We start from the raw sequence: 21,494 nt of genomic DNA, 5'->3' as shown, positions 1-21,494 counted from the left end.
AGCACCTGGGATGTTTTTGGCCTATTTAAACAAAGTTCTGTTGGACTACTAGTGTGGTGTGCCACAAATAATTGGACTTCATAGTATTGAACTTATTAAACAAGTGTTAAATGTTGTGTGCTATCAAGAAGAGTTGCAAAACTCACCTTGCAAATGCCTCCATTTTGACACTGGCCACGGCATTCATTAATATCTACAAACAAAATATATTCTTATAGCATATTTCCACAAATCTCCCCCCGAAAACACAAAAAAAAATATATCAGAAAGGAAGTAGCAGGGCTGAAAGACCTTAGAGCCTTCAAAATCATTGAGGGACTTTATGTTCCAGGCATGCTCTTGCAAAGAACATTGGTACTTCGTTCCAAAATGACTGGAAGGCTTTCAGGAGAGTATGAAGTTAGATCAGTTTAGTTCTTTGCACATTTTTATACTTAAACAGATGAATTAGTTGACAGCTAAGCAACATCATTTTAGATCTTTTTTTTTTTTCATATATATTTGAATGGATAGAAAAAGTAGCTACAAATGAACCATTAAATACTAACTGATGTGACAGTTAATTCCTGTCCATCCTGGAATGCAGACACAGTAATATCCACCAATCAGATTTCTGCAAGAATAAGCATTAAAACAGGGTTTTCCCTCACACTCATTAGCATCTGTGAAACAAGACAAGAAAAAGAAATAAATAAAAAACACACCATAAACAGCATCCCAAACACCAAGCAGATTTCACCCAAATGCTAGTTACAGATTACGACTATACATGCAGACAATGTATACATATTCATGCTACCCACTGTATTAGCAGTATACAAGATCTAGCAAGTTCATGCTGGGTTATTTAAAACCAAAGTACAACACTGAGTGGCCAGAGAGCTCCATGCACTACCTGCCTAACAAACCTGGTCAGATTATGAAAGGATTAAAGTGAATGATGTTAAGCCAAAAAAAAAAAAGAAAATCCTTTGACAGATTAGGGAATAGCTAAGACCCCTGCCATTTTTAAAAATGTCACAATTTTACACCCGTGTACTCCCAATTTAATGCATAAGGATGAGTGCTGTGTTGTGTATGTTTTGGGGGTTGCCTATTCTTTCCCAACTGGCCCCCAATGAGATATGCATGCAGTAATACAACCTGACCCTTTAACATACCAAATCCAAATGCATATATGTGTAAAAATACATGTGAGGTGCTATATATAAAAAAAAAAAAAACATAAAAAAAAACACCCCACTAAAAAATAAAGGTCAAGGTACTTTTTTTCTGGTAGGTGGAGGACTGTTGAGGGCTCATACAGGCATACCCCACTTTTAAATACATAATGGGACCAGAGCATGTATGTAAAACGAAAATGTACTTAAAGTGAAGCAATACCAGGACTATGACATGGTAGATTACCTAGACAAGCTGGCCGGCCACAAATAGGATATGGTGTAGCCCTGTGTCCCCTCTCAGTGCTCCCTAAGTTTGGTATCCCTGTCACTTATGGTTTGAGAGCAGTGCCATGTCAAGCTGACCAAGATTTCCCATAGATGCCAACGTTAAAAACCAGGAATAGTGCCATGCCAAGCTGACCAGGCCATGTCCGTACTCGCGAGTGTACGTAAAGTGAGTGTACTTAAAATGGGGTATGCCTGTACAAAAATAGTGGGTAGATGCAACATGGGTAAGCACCAAAAATGCACACGGCAAAGGGTTCATTGGCCCTATAGGTATATTTGAACCTATTGCAAACAGGTGCTCTACTACAGGGTTATGCTAAGCAGTGGTATCACTAAAGTATGGATTTCCATCATACACTATTGCCCAGAACAAGGCTGACCAGGAAATATTAGGGCTGCAGTACAAGTGCAAGGAGAGTGCATCTCCGGCCACATCCTAAATCATTTTAGTATAAGACTATTTAACCCGCCATTGCCAAAATAGAACAAAGTTATATGGGCTTAGCCAAAGAAAAAAAAAAAAAAGCAAACCACAATGAGCTAAAAATAAAAAAAAACAAAACTAGTCAAACACAACATGAAAAAACCCACCACCATTTATGTTAACATTTAAAAAAAACCACCACCATTGTTAAACAAATGCAAATTAATACACTACAGAAGTGTTAATAAATTAAGAACCCGTAAACTGCATCTAGGAATGGACTCTGGAAGGATATGGATAATTGAAATTTAACCAGCAATGTGTTGCTACCTAGTGCAAGCAATCAGATCTGCATCGGTCTGACTTCAGCACAATCTTAATACTTTTTTACTCTAGGCAGTTCAGAATTAAAGCGGAGTTCCACCCAAAAGTGGAACTTCCGCTTTAGGGAGTCCTGACCCCCCGACATGCCACATTTGGCATGTCATTTTTTGGGGGGGGGGGGGGGGGAGGGTACCTAGTTTTGACAGGTACCCGCTCCCACTTCCGCTCGGAGCACCGCGGCGCCCTGAGCGGAAGTTCTCCTCTCCCCCTCCCTCCCTGCAATCTTCTGGGACACGTCAGAGGTCCCAGAAAATTGCCGGCCAATCACGGCGCGCAGCGCGACTTGCGCATGCGCAGTGGGTACCCGGCTGTGAAGCCGCAAACTGTAACAGCCGGGTGCCCACAGCAGTGATGCCGGCGCCGAGGGAGAGGATCGAGGCTTCCGGCGGCCGCATCGCTGGACCGTTGGACAGGTGAGTAAATGGCTGGAACTCCGCTTTAAGAACGCTTGAGAAGTAACAGAGCCAATAGATCTCTGATTGGTTGCTAAAGTTAACTGCACTCAGAACACTGTCTATGGCAAATTAAGGACTACCGTTTTTTTTTTCCACTCGCTTAACAAATCCTACAAGAACATTTTCGGCAGTGGTAATCTGTGCTGTGTCTTCATCAAAATGATTACATAGCACATTTAGAGTCAATGTAGAATGTCACTACTTAGGTCTTCCAGGAATGACTTACCCAGCTGACAGGTGGTTCCAGCCCACTGTGGAGGACAAAGGCACTCAAAGCCATTAATGAGGTTTTTACAGATTCCTCCACTCGCACAAGGGTTAGACTCACATTCATCAATGTCTGAAAAGAGAGGGTGATACAATGTAAGATATTGACAAGGACAATGAAGGTAATGATGCATTTGTATCCAACAACAGCTCTGTTTAGGTTATCTGCCAATGCGTAAAACCTTTCTTGATCAAACAGAATACCTTAGAAGTTTTTTTTCCCCCTGTAGAAATACTCTCTTTAACCTCTGGATAAGTAAAATAATGGACCCAAACCCTCATTATATGGTCAGTGTAAAAATGCATCTGCATTTCCATTCTCCTACATGTTGTTGGGCAGGCAGCATGAAAGAAACCCACTATGGCCAAGCGCACACAAAGATTTAAAACCGATACATTTCATGTATTGTCGAAAAAAATTTAATAAAAACCTATAAATTAAAAAATAAAAAAATGCTTTGCCCAAACTCCAGAGAACAGCTATGCAAAGGGAAGTAAAAAAGTGATTTTCAGATAGTTTGTCCTTTTTTGGATTAAGCCCAATGGCAGACGGCTTTGGACAAAAGAAAAAGGCAAATTTAAACTACATAGGGTGAATAACTTGCCAGTTTTCCAGGAAGATGGTAAACCCATTTACTTGGCACCTGTGTGTTTAGTGACAACTACTTCAATCTCTAACCACAGACTTCACCACATGTGCTTTAGCCAGAGATCAAACAAGCAGCAGGGTACCCAAAAGTCAGGCCAGGAGGCAGCAAGAATGGTTCCAGGTCAAAAACACCACATACCAATTGCACAGGTGGGTCCAGTCCAACCAGGAGGGCAATGGCACTCAAAGCCCGTCGAGACTTCATGACAGATGCCATCATTAGCACAAGGGTTGGAAGCACAGGCATGTTCCGCTACAAAATGCAAAACACATTTTAATGGTTAATTTTCTATTAAAAAAAATACTTGGCAAGGTAGGTGACAACGATGCCTATGCATCAATATTCAAATATTTGTCTAAAACTAATAAGAGGGCACAAGGCCGTCAAACACTAGTAACACAGCTAGTAATAAGGTAAAAAAAAAAAATATATATATCAATATTTGCATAAAGTTTAGAGTCAGTCTTCCATCACCACTCTCAAAAACAGGGAAAATAAACTCTCCAAAGAAAGCGCTTACCTATTTCACAGTTCTTCCCCGAATAGCCATCCATACAAGCACAATGATATCGGTCAGGCTCTGTATTCATGCATGTTCCGCCGTTTAAACATGGATGATGAGTTCCACAGTAGTTTAGATCTTAAAGCCAAAAAAAAATAAAAAATTTGGATTTTTGTACATTTATCACTTGCCTACTGGGCACTTTTACCCTTTTCTTGCCCAGGTCAATTTTCAGCTTTTAGCACTGTCACAATTTGAATGACAATTGCGTGGCCATGCAACACTGTACCCATATGACATTTTTATCTTTTTCACACAAATAGAGCTTTTTTTTTTTTTTTTTGGCGGTACCTAATCTCCACAGGGTTTATTTTTTGTCAAAAAAAACGAACATTTTATAAAAAAAAAAAAAAGTTTTAGTTTCTGTTATAAACTTTTGCCAACAGGTACATTTTTATCCTTAAGTCCCGGTTCACACTTGTGCGATGCGGGAAGGCTGCGAATTTGCAGCCTGTTCCCGCATCGCAAACGCACCCCTGGCAGTTCACACTGCCATATGCGATACGCAGGGGGCGTCAATGAAATGTTGACACCCCCAGTTTGATCGCATATCGCAGTGCGATCTGACAGTTCGCACAGGATCGGATCGCACAAGTGTGAACCACTGTGCGATCCGATCCTGATGCGGCTGGAAAAAAGGGTCATGTGCGTGTTTGGTGCGGATACAATGCGAATTCAGCCATACAAAGTGTATGGCGGAATTCGTATCCGCACCTCCGATCGCATGTAATGAAGGAGCAGTGCGCTCCAAATTACATGCGATCGGCGCACTCGCAGAAATGTGAACCGGCCCTCACTGATGTTTGCTGATGAGGCTGCACTGATGGGCACTGTTGGGGCTGCACTGATAATCAGGGCACAAACAATCAGAGTCCTGATTATCAGTCCAGATGTCCCCTTTCACACTAGCTGGTTACTGGCTCTATCCTCACGCTGTGGCAGCGTGAAGAAAGGAATGCCAATAACCGGCAAGTGTGTTTATAAAGTGATCAGCTGTGATTGGACACCGCTGATTACATGGTAAAGAGCCATTGTGATCTGCGATTTAATGTTTTTCTCCCAGTGTAGGCGTTACAGAAAAAAAATGCTATCTGGCTTACAGGTCAATTACAAGAAGTTTCTAATCAAGTTATTTTTTGGATGAGTAAAGTCAGCCGTAGATGGATCGAAATACAGACTGTTCAAGCAGGGATTTCGATCCATTTATGAGCAGGCTGGTTGTACAGAAGTCGATCTCTCAATCAACTTCTGTACAATCAGCCTGCTGGAAAATCTTCACTCGATCAGTGCTGCTACAGCCAGTGGTGCTAATGACTGTATACCGATGGCAGGGAAGACTCCCTGCTGTCAGAATACATACCGATGGCAGGGAAGTCTTCCTGCTGTCAGAATACATACCGATGGCAGGGAAGACTTCCTGCTGTCAGAATACATACTGATGGCAGGGAAGACTCCCTGCTGTCAGAATACATACCGATGGCAGGGAAGACTCCCTGCTGTCAGAATACATACCAATGGCAGGGAAGACTCCCTGCTGTCAGAATACATACCAATGGCAGGGAAGACTCCCTGCTGTCAGAATACATACCAATGGCAGGGAAGACTCCCTGCTGTCAGAATACATACCGATGGCAGGGAAGACTCCCTGCTGTCAGAATACATACCAATGGCAGGGAAGACTCCCTGCTGTCAGAATACATACCGATGGCAGGGAAGACTCCCTGCTGTCAGAATACATACCGATGGCAGGGAAGACTCCCTGCTGTCAGAATACATACCGATGGCAGGGAAGACTCCCTGCTGTCAGAATACATACCGATGGCAGGGAAGTCTTCCTGCTGTCAGAATACATACGATGGCAGGGAAGACTTCCTGCTGTCAGAATACATACCGATGGCAGGGAAGACTTCCTGCTGTCAGAATACATACCGATGGCAGGGAAGACTCCCTGCTGTCAGAATACATACCGATGGCAGGGAAGACTCCCTGCTGTCAGAATACATACCAATGGCAGGGAAGACTCCCTGCTGTCAGAATACATACCAATGGCAGGGAAGACTCCCTGCTGTCAGAATACATACCGATGGCAGGGAAGACTCCCTGCTGTCAGAATACATACCAATGGCAGGGAAGACTCCCTGCTGTCAGAATACATACCGATGGCAGGGAAGACTTCCTGCTGTCAGAATAAAATATCTCTGTGGAATGGATTCTCCCATCCACAGCAAGTGTGAAGATGGGGGAATCTATCCATTTGAGTATTCAGCCAGCTGAAAGAAAAAAAAAAATATTTATAATATATATATATATATATATATATATATATATATATACATATATATATATATATATATATATATATATATATATATATATATATCTATCATGTATGGTCTGCCTTTGCGTTAACAAAACTGGATGGTGGGAAATGAAATGACTAGCTACTGTTAACCTGAACGATGTCCAAGAGATTTATTACCTGCTTCAGGCCAAAACAAGCTATATATACACACCATGAAAAAAAAAAAAAAAACCCAGTCATAGACTGATATTTTTTTACTGTGTTTTCTTGTTACTTACTGCTTTAACTTAAACAAAGTGCAAAATTGATAAATGGGGGGGGGGTTGACAATTAACAGAAGACCCATATGAACACAATAAAATTTTTCACCTCCACCCTTGGAATTGTGAAACAAGCCTTAAAACAGTACAGATCTAACAAAGAATGCACAAAGAATTTGTCGTCTGTTGCGCTGCAGGCAACGTCCATGAGTTTCAGTGATGCTCCAGTTACAGCAAACTGTCCTCAAGTTATCATTACTTGTTGGCCTGGCACCTTTTCATGTGTTCACAAAAAGCAACAGCAAATGATAATTGGGGGGTGGGGGGGGGGGGGTGGGTGAGGAAAGGTTGACAAATGTCTCATTAATATGTGCAAAGGAAGAAGGGGGGGGGGGGTGTACTAAAACCACAATATGCACCACACTGGTCTACAAAGAGGTTCTTTAAAACTGCAGCAGATATGGGAGACAATTTGCTGTAATCAAACACATATATGCACACACGCACCCTTAACAAGCCCATGGTAGAGTGATTTTTTGTTTGTTCAACCAGCAGGTTAAAAGGAAAAAATTGACTTGATTCCTCCATTCGCATTCTGATTTTCCCAAACGTCAGAATACACTAATCAGCAAAAATCCGTCAGGATGGTTGTACAGAATTCAATTGGTGGATCGACTTCTGTACAACCACCACCCTACCCATACGTGGATCAACATTTTGATCCATATATGACCAGCTTTAGAATACCTTTAGGATCACATTGTAAATTCTCCTCTACTGGAAAACCTTACACAGCCATGAGCAAAGTATTCCTTAGGTGGTCCTTACAGAAAATTTTGTTGACCATTGCCCACAGAGGTAAAAAAAAAGGTGGCAATTCCAAGACTTTTGAGGATTAAATGCTACATAGTGCATACAGTTACAAAGGCAGTGGGAGGTTGTTGGCTATAAAATACTTATATGCTTATAGCTTGGCTATATGTATTCTTTTAAGCTCAAGCTAAATATTTTAAAAATTTTAAAATTTTTAAATGGTTTCCCTATTTGATTAAACTTTCACTATATGAATAAATGCATTAAACATACAAAGAGCATAAAATGAATAAATTAATAAAAATCACATTATACCTTTATCGCAGAGCAGGCCACCCCAGTTGGTCTCACAGTTACATTCCCATGGCAACCGGCAACTCCCATGGTCACAGCCGGGGTATGGAACGCACTTGCTACAGTAGTCACCCTGCCATCCGTAATGGCACCTAGAGGAAAAATGAATAGGGAACACTTTACATTTTTCTGGCAATTTTAAAGTTTCTCACTGGTGTTTCCGTTAAAACACAAAGTCCCAAAAATAGGTTGAGTACGTGAAAATTTCAAACGTTATTCTTTGGCATTTGTAAAAGTATTACATGATTTTATTTGCTCCGCAAACTTAAAAAGCATGACTGAATAAAAAGCTAGGCAGACCAGCAAAGCACACTAAAGGGTTGATAAAAATTAGATTTCCAATTTTTCAAAAACCGGATAACATACTTTTCAGAAGATAAAGCATTGAAAGTTACAATAGCAGGAACAATCAGTAAAAACATAAAAGGATAACCACCAATTTCATTTTGATGCCACATTTAGTCTCTGGCTCACACAGACGTGTTGGATGCAGAGGATGGCAAATGGATTTCAAATGCTCACCCACCAGGCACAACAGTCTATGCCCAGGGAAGGTGTGTCTCAATTCCAATCTGCTGTTGGGGGTGGAGAAGGGTTTTCAAAAAGGAGTTTGGAACTTGGAACAAAAAAAAAAAAACCACTGCCCCACACCCCAATGATATTTCTATTTAAGACAATTCCATTGAACTAGTTGGTCACAACTTAAGTTAAAAAAAAAAAAAAAAATGGAGATGGCCTTGTTTTCAGACAGTGCCTGTCGGATAGACTTGTAGGTATAAAGAAAAAGAAAAGCAAAAAAAACCATATGGAACTACTAACCAGCTAGAAAGCAGAACCTAAGCAAATATGGCAACAGGGGAGGACTGGGCCAGGGGGCCGCTCTAATGTCCTGTAAAAAGGCTGCACCACTTCTGCCACAGACATGCCTAAAGGATCCCAGGTGAAGAGAGGTAAAAAATCCCTGCCACTGACCTAATGAGATGAAGCCAAGGACAGAGCGCAGGCCTCCCTCCCCAGCATGGATGGTGTAAACTGTGTCTGAGCAGAGGCCGGTTCCATGTCCCACTTGAGACTCTCCTCCCCTGGCCAGCCCCAACCGAGCTGTCCCAGCTCCCCCCAACAGCCCCATGCTGGCCAGGTTGGGAACCCGGATTCAGCTGGTGAGTAGAGAGTACCTAGGGTGGAGCTTCAGCTTGGAATGGGGGTCAGGAGGACAATGGGAAGAGGGAGAGTAGGAGGGGGGCTGAGTCACTGCACCATGGGCCTCTGGTTTGTACTTGTCCCCTGGGCTGAAAGTTGCCAGTCTGCCCTGTATGGCAACCCGATATAAAATTACCAATGATGAAATACAACAAGTTTGGAATTTAAGTGATGCCTGAAATAGATATTTTTTATTTTTTTTTTATCCAACAAACTCTTTATTACACATAAAAAGAGGCATACAGAAAAAAAAGGAGTTACACACACATTAAACTCCAATGGACATCGTTACAAACAATAAATTGTCAATGCAATGGTTTACAGATATCGTGAAACAAACAAAAATCTTATTACACAGTCAAAAGGTCCCAGAAGGGAAGTCATGCCAGGGATCAAATGAATGTATATCCAGGTACACAAAGTCCCACATGCTCATAATGGTCAATATGAACACAGAAACTGGAGCGGAGATGCCCTGGGAGGGTTTTTGATAATGAACCACTGGTTCTTCCTCAGTTGAGGTAGATGCCAGATCCAGCCAAAGATCCCACATTTTATGGTACTTTACTGGGCACTTTCTATGTGTATAAATGATCTTTTTATAAAACAAGGACATATAAACAGCCGCCATCCAGTCCCGGAGTGTGGGTGGGGCCTGAAGCCACACTCGCTATTAATAGTCTGGCCGTAAACAGCGTTTCCTGTAAGAAAATGTGTTGATGTCTATTACTTTCCTGCTCTGAAAGTAGCCCCAGCAAACACTGTTTAGAGCAGAGGGTCAGTGGGGAGCTCATTTGGTGATGTAAGAACTGGACCACCTGTTCCCAGTATCCCTGAATGACAGGGCAGGACCACAATATATGGCAAAAGAAGTCGTTGGCCACTCTGCATCTAGGGTAGGATGGGTCGTGGTTATTTTTATAGTTTTTTTTTTTTTAAATTTACACACTAGTAAAAAGATTTACATTGAAAAACTTTCACATTTTTACGCAGTATACAAGAAACCCTTCTCCTAGACCGCTTGTTTCAACAATCTTCCCATTAGAAGATCTGTCCATTTAAAGGGTTTTATTCAAGTTATTTAACTGTCAAGGCCTCCCCTATGTAGACATCCAAAATCCAGAGACTGCGGCTGGGGGTTGTCATCCTGGATGGGACATGAGCAGCCTCAGCAAACTCAGTCGTCACTCTACAGTGTTTCTTCATTTCTCCCTCAGCAGCTTTGTAAAAGGTTCTGTAGGGTGTTGAGGGGTAGAGGAGCTGGGGCAGCATAGACTAATTAGCCCAGAAGAAGATAGATCTGTGGTCTGCAAGAAGGGAGGAGGTTGTGCTACTGACTCTTCCTGGAGTAGTCACATTCTCTGGCACGTTCGAATTGTATACAATATTTAGACCCCTTTCAAACAAACGATCCAATCAGATCTGCCTGTCAGTTTTTTAGGCTGACCTGATCGGATCCTCCATGCATCCCTATGGGGCAGCGGATGTCAGTGGAGACATCTCCACTCACACCCGCTGCTATCCGATTCCGGTCCGTGAAATCCGGACGGATGGAAACCCTATTTTTCATGCGTCCAGCGGATCGGATGAGAACGGACAGGTCGTCCGTTCTCATCCGATTCCCCCATAGAGAACAGCGGGGCTCCGACACCTCTCTCTCTCCGAAAACAGAGCGGAGACGGAGCTGTCACTCGCCTGCTCAGCGGGGATCGGCGGATGCGAACCGTGTAAAAGGAGCCTAATGGAAAGAAATAGCATGGCAAGTAAGCATTTATAATACTTGATTTGTGCTTTTACATTAAGTTGGTAACAGGGTCTCTTCAAATACTACAGTATCACTTTAAAGAGAAGCAATATTTTAACACTTACTTTACATGCATCAACAAAGTACACCATTTTTTTTTTTTTTTTTAAATAAAGCAGAAATTGGTCCAGGATTGGCAAGAGGCTGGCCAGTCTGTTGATCCACATTGTGGAAGTGTTATTTCAAGGCCTGGGGGTGGGTGAAGACACAGCTGTCTTGTCAATTTTCACCAGAGTTATTTTAGGAACCTTTTCCATACAATGAGTGTTATGCATTCATGCTGTGCTTTTATCATGCAGATTCAATTCTCAGACACTTTTTACATATACAACTACAAAATAAATGCTGAAGAATCAAAATAGCTAATCCTTACCGTTAATTTAAAAAAATAAATAGTGAACAAAAAAATGAAAATGCTGTGCAACATATACCAAGTTATAAATTAAAAGCCAAGTCTACCAAAAACAGTTTTGCATGAAACGACCACTGAATAAATTGCTACAAAGAATGCCAACAGAACATGTAATAAAAAAAGGGGTGTTCTACATGAATATTTAAAGCTACAACTCCATGAGCTATAACTATGCAAAAGAGGATTCAGGGCCAATTAGGACAGGATGTCCATCACCATTAAAGTCTGTGGCAATGCAAAACTCTAGAAGCAGGTCAAATACACCTGTCAAATTCCTATTGGGCTTCAAACAACTGGAATGGGATGTCAAACTGATGCTATTTACACAAGCCTAAACTTTTCTAAGCTACAAAAAAAAAAAAAAAAAAAAATTATAATATATATATATATATATATATATATATATATATATATATATATATATATATATATATATATATATATATATAAAAACAGACAAGGAATCCCGCGAGCAACCTCCCTAAATCAGATAATATATTGCTGCAAGCACCTCACTTCTTATACAAGTGTAAATGGTACATAATTAAATAGTGCTGAACAGTAAATATCCAATTACCAATCAATGAATCAATATATAGAGATGGCAATAAAAAATTAGTGAAATAAAATTAAAACAGCGCTAACATTTTATATAGATATATAAACAATATTACTGGTAAATATGTGAATGTATATTATAAACAATTATCAAAAAATTATATTTGAATGCGTGCAATAAAGTGCAAAGTGATCAATATAAATAAGAAATAACTCAATCCTATGTGCAAAGTTAAATTAATGCAGCTGCTGTGCATCCAAGTAGTCTTGGAGAAATATGTGAAATGAAATTAAAACAGCGCTAGCATTTCATATGGAAATTGCTGGTGAATATATAAATATTAATAAAAGTTCTAATTAAATGCATATAATAAAGTGCAAGGTGATCAATATAAATATAAAAAGGAAACCAGCGGTAAAATGCAATACATCATAAAATAGTCCTTGAATCTTGATGTAACCAAATAAAGTGCTCAGGTGCAGAAACCGTCCGATCAAACAGTGCTCAAGTGAGTGGCCCGACCCTCCAGGTTCCCTACTCACCACAGATAGGTATCTAAAACACTTGATAGGATCATGTATGGCTTAGGCAACCCAGCTTTTAGTGAGAATGGTTCCAGGGGAAGAAATGCCTTAGTATAGGATCACTCCAACAGGTCTCCGTTCCCAGGTAAAAGAAAAAAAAGGGGGGACCAATATTGTAATATGTTTTAACTGATTTATTCCCCCAAAGCATATAAATTGTACTTACAAAATAGAAAGAAGAAACTCGCATTGGATATTAATAGAACAAGCATAAGGAACGCCGCTATCGGCGTGCGTTCCACTGAATTCCAGGAAGTAAAACCGGATGAGACGATGCATACCCACGTGCCGGAAATTGCGTCAACACGTTTCACCCGCCTAGTGGACGTTTTCAAAGACATCATATTGAACTTTATTTATTGATTTTTTTATGATTGTACCATTATATATACAATCTTTTTTGCTATTGATGTGATTTATTTACACGTCACTAATTTTTTATTGCCATCTCTATATATTGATTCATTGATTACATATTAACTGCGCAGCACTATACTATATTTTATAATATATATATATATATATATATATACACACACACACACACACATATACATACACACATATATACACACACACTCATACCCGGATTATCAGGCTTGTTCTAAAACCATGTTTTAGAACAAGTCATCTTCAATGACTAAGCTCTGAGGCCTTTGGGTCAACATAACAGCCACCTATCTAGCGTTTCTAGAAGAGGACAGCATTATTAACCTAGAGCAGGGGTGTCTAACTCAATTTCATTGCGGGCCGCATCACCATTATGGTCACCCTCGGAGGGCCGGTTCTTTCTGTAGCCCACCACTATCAGAAGTCAAGAGCCCCCATCCTCCCTTATATCACAGTGCATCTCTTTACCATGTGCTCCTACTGGGAAGAAGCTGGAAGCAGCAACTGCAGGGTCTGGAGGAGGGCTAGAGTCAGCTGCCAGAGTCTGCTGAATGCTGAGACCAGTGGAAGCAGAGAGAAGTGGCTGCACAGAGAGGTGCAGGATCTGTAGGAGGAGTTTGACCTCCTCTCTGCTGCCAACTGCTGAATTTTTGGGGGGGTCCTCTCTGCAGCTGCAGGGGGCGGCACAGGATCTGACAGAGGAGTTCTGTCCTCTCTGCTGCCGTCTGCTGAGACAAGGTGGGGGCAGAGATGAGGGAGATGCAGCAGCTGCAGGAGAGGAGCAAGGGCCACATGAAATGGCCTGGAGGGCCGGATTCGGCCCGCGGGCCTTGTGTTTGACACCTGTGACCTAGAGGTTTCCCCAACGTTTTTAAAGGCTGCAAAGTGTGGATTACCCCCACACTGACTTTCGATCATTTTTGGGGTCAGGAAATAATTTCTCCTTTCCCTTTGCGAGCCACATATGACCTGATGGGAAACAGGGGGAGAGGGGGTTGTCTTCTTTTCTCTTGACCAAAACAGCTAGAGTTTAAGAGCTTTGATTAAGGATTACCTGCCAGTAAAAAATTTTTATGAGTATTAGGCCTTAACTAAAATTCATGCAAAAAGATAAAAAAAAAAATGTTAAAACAGAAAACCTAACTTGAAAAGTTAGTTGAAAAGACAACAAAAGAATCTGCACATGGCATGCAGAAGAGAAAGACCTCAGTCCGGCATTTCAGCCAAGCAGAACATTTTTTTTTTTTTTTTTTAGCGGAACACAATGTTTACGAATCAAAGGGTCACTACGTGTTCGGTCCATCAGTTCTGCCATTATCAGGGAAGAGTAAATGTAGACTTCCTCTACAACAGGAAGTCTGCTGTGTCCTAATTTTACAGGTGATGGGCCAGCTTTCATTTCACTTCCTTATCGGAAACCAACAGATTTACGTGAATCCCAAGTCACAACATATGCCATCAGCACAGGCAAGTTTTAAAAGAGGATTTCTTTTATGGTTACATCTTGGAACAAATTACAGTATCTAGAATGCAGTCATACAAAGCAACAATTTCTGTTGCCTAACCTCCAACTTCTGCTGTACTTCCGAGGCTGAACAAGGCTGTCAACCATTTCTGGCAAAAACTTTTCAAGCCAAAACATTGGAGTGTAAATATGTTCAGCCAATAATAACACCTAATCTAATTATATTTCCACTAAAACAGCATTCGATCCAAAATTCTATTCCATTTCTAGGTATAGTTCCTGGCTTCATTTATGGCTCCGCCAGCAAAATACAGCCATCCACCTTGCTGGGCTTAGAGCCTCTCCCCACTCTAACAATTGTATTGAATGAGGAGAAAATAAAGAGTTTTTGTAAGAGCTTACCGTAAAACTCTTTTCTCCGAGTCCTCTGACAGTCTCAGCCCCCGCCCCTCTGATTTTTTGGGGTTGATTGTCTGCTTGCTACGAAACTGGAGAACAGTACTGTATGGTTCAGGGTAATGTCTGAGGAACATCTCCCTAGAGGTGTGTCTTAGTGTAAAGTTTTTACTAAATCTTTTTACTGCCTAGCTTACTCCTGCAGAGGGCGCCATTACCCAATGGTGAAGGCATACTGAACGGGCTGCGACTGCCAGAGGACGTAAGAGAAATCCCCTTTTTATGGCAGTATAAAAGGTGGTCATGGTACGTTCATAAAAGGTGCTAAGTGGGTAAGTGAAAGGACAATCTGTATCCAGTCTATTAAACTGGTTGTAAACCCTTACATGTACCTGTTTATCTACAGCAGTCTTTCCCCTACATCCATGCAAAGCGTATCATTTACGCAATCTTTTAGCCCTGAAAAGCAGGAGGTAGAGAGCTGAAGTTGCATCAGAGAGGAGAGCTCTGAGAGCTGATTGGAGGAACACAACACCCATCCCCCTTGACTCAGCACACAGGAACAGAGCTGAGGAGGTCAATCAGCTGGAGCTCTCTCCGTTGTCACTTTTATCTTGGTGTCATGAATACGCTTTAGAAGGGATTCATGCTGATAGCAGAGGAATGGGACAGTGGACAGAAATGTCACCAAGTGCTCTAGATTGAGACAAGTACACACTAGAGAGATGTTTTTTCATATTTCATGTCTGAGGTTTACAACCATTTTAAGTAGAAAAACGTAACAACGTAAATATTTAGAAGGAAGCTACCTACAAAAATATGAAGGCCAACTTTCCAGCTAGCTGCCATCACTTTGTGACTTCAATACTTTAAGTCCCGGTTCACACTACCACGACTTGTCAGCCTGACAAGTCGTGCTCCCTCGCGGTCCATTGACCGCTACAGGAACCGTTCTAATAGGAGCGACACAAGTTGCTCCGACTTAGAAAAAGGGTCCTGTACTACTTTGGGGCGACCTTCCATTATGTGAAGTCTCTGCAAGTCGCTCCGAAGTCATGGTGCATGGTAATGCACAAGTCGCCCCCAAAGTAGTAAGGCATCGTGTCGCCATAGTGTGAACCGAGCCTAAAGCCCCGTACACACGTACTGAATGTCGGCCGAACGATCGGCCGTCTTTTGTCCAGGGCTCTCCTGTCGGCTGAAAACTGCAAAAGACTGCACATGAATTTTGTCGGCCAACAACAGCCGACTGCAGAAGTGATGTCATGTGATGGTTAACTTTCCTTGTCTTTTTTCTTTTCTGAGCATGCCCAGTCTTGCTAATCGGCTGTTTGTCGGCCGAATTCTGTACTGACTGACGAACAATCGGCCGTTCTGGTCTTGGCCAACAAAAATTTTAATGCCTGCACACCCGATTCTGTTTGGCCGAAAATGCGCTGTCGGCTATTGGAAGCATCATACTAACAAGCCTACAATCGGCCGATCGGTCGTCGTCCGAATATTTACGGCCGACAATCGCTACGTGTGTACGGGGCTTTATTCACTATCCATGAGCAAACATGCAACCAGCAAAGACAGAACTCCAAAGCTGCATATTTGTTCTGGGACAATGATTCAAAGTAGAAATACATTTGATCAGTTTGGCAACCAAGGAACTATCCATGTTTTCAGAAGGACAGTAGTAATGGCAGCCTCCATACTTTCTCAGTACAGGTCGTTTATTACCAAGGCAAACAGCAGATGGGGAGGGGGTATCCAATTACTTTATATCAGAAAGATGGGCATCTAGAGATAGGAGGGCAGATTTCTTTACCAGTGCCAACCAGCAAAGCAGGAGTCCCTACACGCACACACACCGACATGACTAAAAATGGTTCTAAACTGTAGAATTTTAATTTCCATTTTTTCTAACTAAACGGTACAAGTGATGCTGAAAAGGCCATGCATGCCACAACACAAGTGCAATGAAAATGGTCCCTGCAGATGCTGACAATATGAAAATACCAAATAAGCAATAAAACTGAAAAAAACAATACGGATCTTCATTCTTAAACTGCTGAAGAATTAATTTGACAAATACTTAAAGTGGGTCTTGCCCTAAAATACAAGGTCCTCCTTTGTAGCAGCAACCCAACATCTCCACATAAAATGCTGGGAATAGAACAAAACTGAAGGGAAAAAAAATAAAAAATCTGTTGCCTTATAGACCGGATTCCAGCAGGGTCCCCTAGGTGATGGTGTCAATAATGGGTCTTCTCGTGGTATCCTGAAGGAAAGCCCTACAAGATGCACCCCTGCAGTTAATGTTCTCACAGGATTTTGGATCCTCAGCTTTCCTGTGCTTCAGCTGTGAGGCCTAGTTAGGCGAGTGACAAAAAAGGGGCTTTAACTTGGTGTTTTATAATCAGAAAGTGGTGACTGAACTAAGTAGATCTTGTATTTTAGTGCAGGGCCTCTTTAAACAATAAAAACTACTTGGTAAAAAAAAAATAAATAAAAAAAAGTGAGGTTATTTGCTCAAGAGGTTTTCTTCCAATCATCACTAATTTGGGAGAAAACTCTGCTATCATAGATCACAAAACTCTTCGATGTAAACCTGAGATCTTCCAAATTCTGCAATGTTGTGGATTGTTTTTAGAAACTCTGACCCATGGCCTGTCTAGAGCTATTCAAACCAAAAATAGATTTGCGCAGTTTAGCAACACCGGAAAGGATGCAGATAGAGAATTTAGTTAGAAATACAAGTACTTCCGGGTCAAGATATACATATATATTATTTTTAAAGAAGTCATTCAAGGATAACATCCTTTTTGCTGAGATTCCCACAATTTACAGAGGACCAGCATTTCACAACATTGACGTAAGATCAGCAGGACACACCGGACACACAATCAAGGAAATATCAAATCACAAGGTTAAAGGATGTGCACAATGAGGTTCAGCTGCATGCAATGATCTACTAGATGGCCAGTCCTAGGCCCAATGACGTGTTCTCATTATGTGAGTTTTCCAAAAACACATCACACTAATAATTAAAAAAAAAAAAAAAATACACACGCCACACACTTAAGCGCCGGTTCACACTACTGCGTGTGCAGGGTTCGCATGTCATGTCGGAGCGCACTGCTCCGACATGACATGCGATCAGCTGTGCGGTGCGAGTTTAGCCATACAGTTTGTATGGCTAAATTCGCATCGCACCCACAGCAAGCACGCACAGGAGGCATTTTTGCTGCCGCATCAGGATCGGATCACACAGCGGTTCACACTTGTGCGATCCGATCCTGTGCGAACTGCACGATCGCACTGCGATATGCGATCAAACTGGGGGTGTCGTTAAGATTACATTGACACCCCCAGCGGATCGCATATGGCAGTGTGAACTGCTGGGGGTGCGTGTGCGATGTGGGAACAGGCTGCGAATTCGCAGCCTTCCCGCATCGCATCAGTGTGAACCGAGCCTGAAGGTCTGATCAACATGTAAAAAGCAGCATACCCCCGCTGAGCAGGCAGATGGCAGCTGTGTCTCCACGCTGTGTGCAGAGGACAGAGCTGTCAGGTCTTGCTGTTCTCTACGGGGGAATCGGATGGGAACGGACCGCCTGTCCGTTCTCATCCGATCTGATCCGCTGGATGGATGGAAAATAGGGTTTCCATCTGTCCAGATTTGACGGATCAGATCAGATGTCAGCAGACATGTCTCCGCTGACATCCGATGCCCCATAGAGATGCATGGGGCATCCGTTCAGATCCACCAAAAAAAACGGACAGGCGGATCTAAACGGTCCGCCTGTGTGAAAAGGGCCTTAGGGAAATTCATTCATAGGGAAAAAGCAGGTTGTTATGGAGGCACCTGAGCCAGGCCGTTGCTGTGTGTACCCATTCAGATACGGAGCTGCAGTCTCCCTCTCTCCACTCATCGGCTCAATGACTAACCGCATCGAGAGCCAATGACGCCTTGCTGCAGTCTCAGTCAATGAGGAGAGTGTCCTGGACAGCCAAGACTCTCGTGCAACATTGTAGGATCAATATGGGGCTCAAGTATTAGGGGGGCTGACTTTAGAACCACCTAAAAAGCCCAACTCTGTAAAATTTCTCCTTGCAGTGGGGCTGCAAGTGTTAACTGATCATTCAGGTCTTAGCGTAAAAGCACTTTACTCTACTACTCCAGTGCTCTACTACTCCAGCAGATGGCGCTCCACCAATGCTCCAGTGGTGAACTGTCCTTTATGGAGCCTGCATTGGTCTTGAATGAAGTCAGAACCTTAGCCGGCGGAGCATGGGTGGAGAAGATGCTGCAGGAACCAGTCTAGCAGCAGAGAACAGCGGGTTAATCTTTTTTGCATGCCCCCTAGACCTAAAATGAGGAGTCAACTCTTGCAGTGTGAGCAAAGACCACTGCAAAGAGGAATTTTCATGTTTCCCCAGAATTGGCCTTTTACCTGCAGCAGAGGAAAATTAGATTTGCTGCTTAGCCACAAAAGGAAATGTATACCTTAGAACAAGTTACATTAAATAAAAAAATTTTATGTGAAAAAATTTTCATACATTCATTTTATCCATGTATTTAAACGTCTGCCTGGAGTTCAGCTTTTAATCGGAGGGAAAAGAATAGCAGTTCTTTGAAACCTAACCAACAGCAGAGATTAGCGATGGTAAACCGCTTTTGGCCAGAGACCTAAAATGACTTGCACTACAGGGCATTATGAACAAAAACGTCTTTTGACTAAGCACATTAACAAATTGTAAAATAAGGCACGGGATGGAAACACAAACAAATAGCATTTGTGTAGTCTAGGTAACCTTATCAGGCTCCAAACTTTAATGCCTGCACCCAAGTTATTGTTCTGTGTAGGATACACCGACCTTGCAATGGAGAGGAAGAGCCTTCAAGACGGAATATCATGGGGGGTAACAAAGTCATTCTTTAAAGAGCATCTTAACAAACAGCTGGCACCTTGAATACAAGGAAGATTACGAGAGACATGGGGGAAGGAAGTGAAGCAGAATAGGTTTCGAGGACAAAACACAATATGAATTTTTTTTTTGGATTCTCTATGGCATTGTATGAAGCCCTAGAGAAAAACAAAAAAATGATGCATATATACACAGCATGGTGTCATGAGTCAGCATTACCACTCAGAATAATATGGGTTCTAGATTGGGCAAGGACTTGAAATTGTGTTTATAAGTCCCATCTATTTACTGTGGACTGTTTCATGGCGCTCAAAGACCAAAAACATACTGATAGGGTCGTTTACATCTTCCTATATCATGTCAACTGGCCCACTGTTCTGACGTCATTAGACCACTGCATGACAAGTTGGAGTAGCTAGACAACCAAACCAAGAGCTCAAAATTCGAGCTTTTTTTTTGCTCCATGTGTAAAGTATTGAATCAGTATTGAAGCTAATGGGCCAGTATAATAGGCAGCTAGCATTTTCAGATGAACATAAATAAGGGAGCAATACTTCAAAATAGGTCTTCATTTCAATGGGGCCCTACTCCTACACAGCTCAAAAAAAAGGAACACTTTTTAATCAGTATAGCATCAAGTCGATTAAACTCCTGGGATATTGATTAGGTCAGTTAAATAGCAGAGAGCGGTTAATCGGTTTCAGCTGTTTTGGTATTAATGAAATTAACAGGTGCACTAAAGTGGCAACAGTGAGACGACCGGAATGGTTTTACAGCTGGAGGCCACTAACCTTTTTTCCTTACTCATTTTTTCTGACTGTTTACTCTTATTTTTATTTGGTCAGGGTCAGTGTCACTACTGGTAGCATGAGGCGATACCTGGACCCTATAGAGGTTACACAGGCAGTCCAACTCCGCCATTGCCAGAAGGTTTGCGGTGTCTCCCAGCATTGTCTCCAGAGCATGGAGGAGATTCCAGGACACGGGAAGTTACTCCAGGAGAGCTGGACAGGGCCGTGGAAGGTCCTTAACCCAACAGCAGGACCGGTATCTGTTAACTTTGTGCAAGGAGGAACAGGATGAGCACTGCCAGAGCCCTACAAAATTACCACCAACAGGCCACTGGTGTGAATGTCTCTAAACAATCAAAGACTTCATAAGGGTGGCTTGAGGGCCCGGCGTCCTCTAGTGGGCCCTGTGCTCACTGCCTGGCACCTGCCATTGAACACCAGAATTGGCAGGTCCGCCACTGGTGCCCTGTGCTTTTCACAGATGAGAGCAGGTTAACCTTGAATACATGTGCCAGAGGTGAAAGGGTCTGGAGGAGCTGTGGAAAGCGTTATGTTGCCTGTAACATTGTTCAGCATGACAGGTTTGTTGGTGGGTCAGTGATGGTCTGGGGAGGCATATCCATGGAGGGACGCACAGACCTCTACAGGCTAGACAATGGCACCCTGACTGCCATTAGGTATCGGGATAAAATCCTTGGACCCATTGTCAGACCCTGCACTGGTGCACCACAATGCCCGGCCTCATCTGGCGACAGTATGCAGCCAGTTTCTGGAGGATAAAGGAATTGGTACCACTAAATGGCCCCCATGCTTGCCTGACCTAAATCCAATAGAAAACCTCTGGAACATTAGGTTTTGGTCCATCCGACGCCATCAGGTTGCACCTCAGGCTGTTCAGACGTTCAGTGATGCCCTGGTCCAGATCTAGGATGAAATACCCCAGGACACCATCTGTCTTCTCATAAGGGGCTTGCCCTAACATTGTCAGGCATGCATACAAGCACATGGGGGGCCATACAAACTATTGAGTACCATTTTAAGTTGCTGCAATAAA

General features: G+C 42.3%; 1 protein-coding gene across 1 annotated transcript in view; it reads right to left on the bottom strand.

The window, feature by feature from the left end:
- The window catches only part of JAG2 (jagged canonical Notch ligand 2), a gene marked incomplete at its 5' end in the record, with an annotated part of 141,906 nt that overhangs the window by 31,643 nt on the left and 88,769 nt on the right, over positions 1–21,494 (bottom strand). The window contains 6 exons of the mRNA XM_082275851.1: positions 147–193; positions 549–662; positions 2,941–3,054; positions 3,770–3,883; positions 4,152–4,271; positions 7,884–8,014. Of these exons, the coding sequence (XP_082131977.1) occupies positions 147–193; positions 549–662; positions 2,941–3,054; positions 3,770–3,883; positions 4,152–4,271; positions 7,884–8,014 (640 nt within the window). The remainder of the gene's footprint in view (positions 1–146; positions 194–548; positions 663–2,940; positions 3,055–3,769; positions 3,884–4,151; positions 4,272–7,883; positions 8,015–21,494) is intronic.

Source organism: Pelophylax lessonae (genome assembly GCF_965119305.1).
Source record: "Pelophylax lessonae genome assembly, chromosome: 13".
Classification (NCBI taxonomy): Eukaryota; Metazoa; Chordata; class Amphibia; order Anura; family Ranidae; genus Pelophylax; species Pelophylax lessonae.
This window is presented reverse-complemented; position numbering and strand designations above follow the sequence as displayed.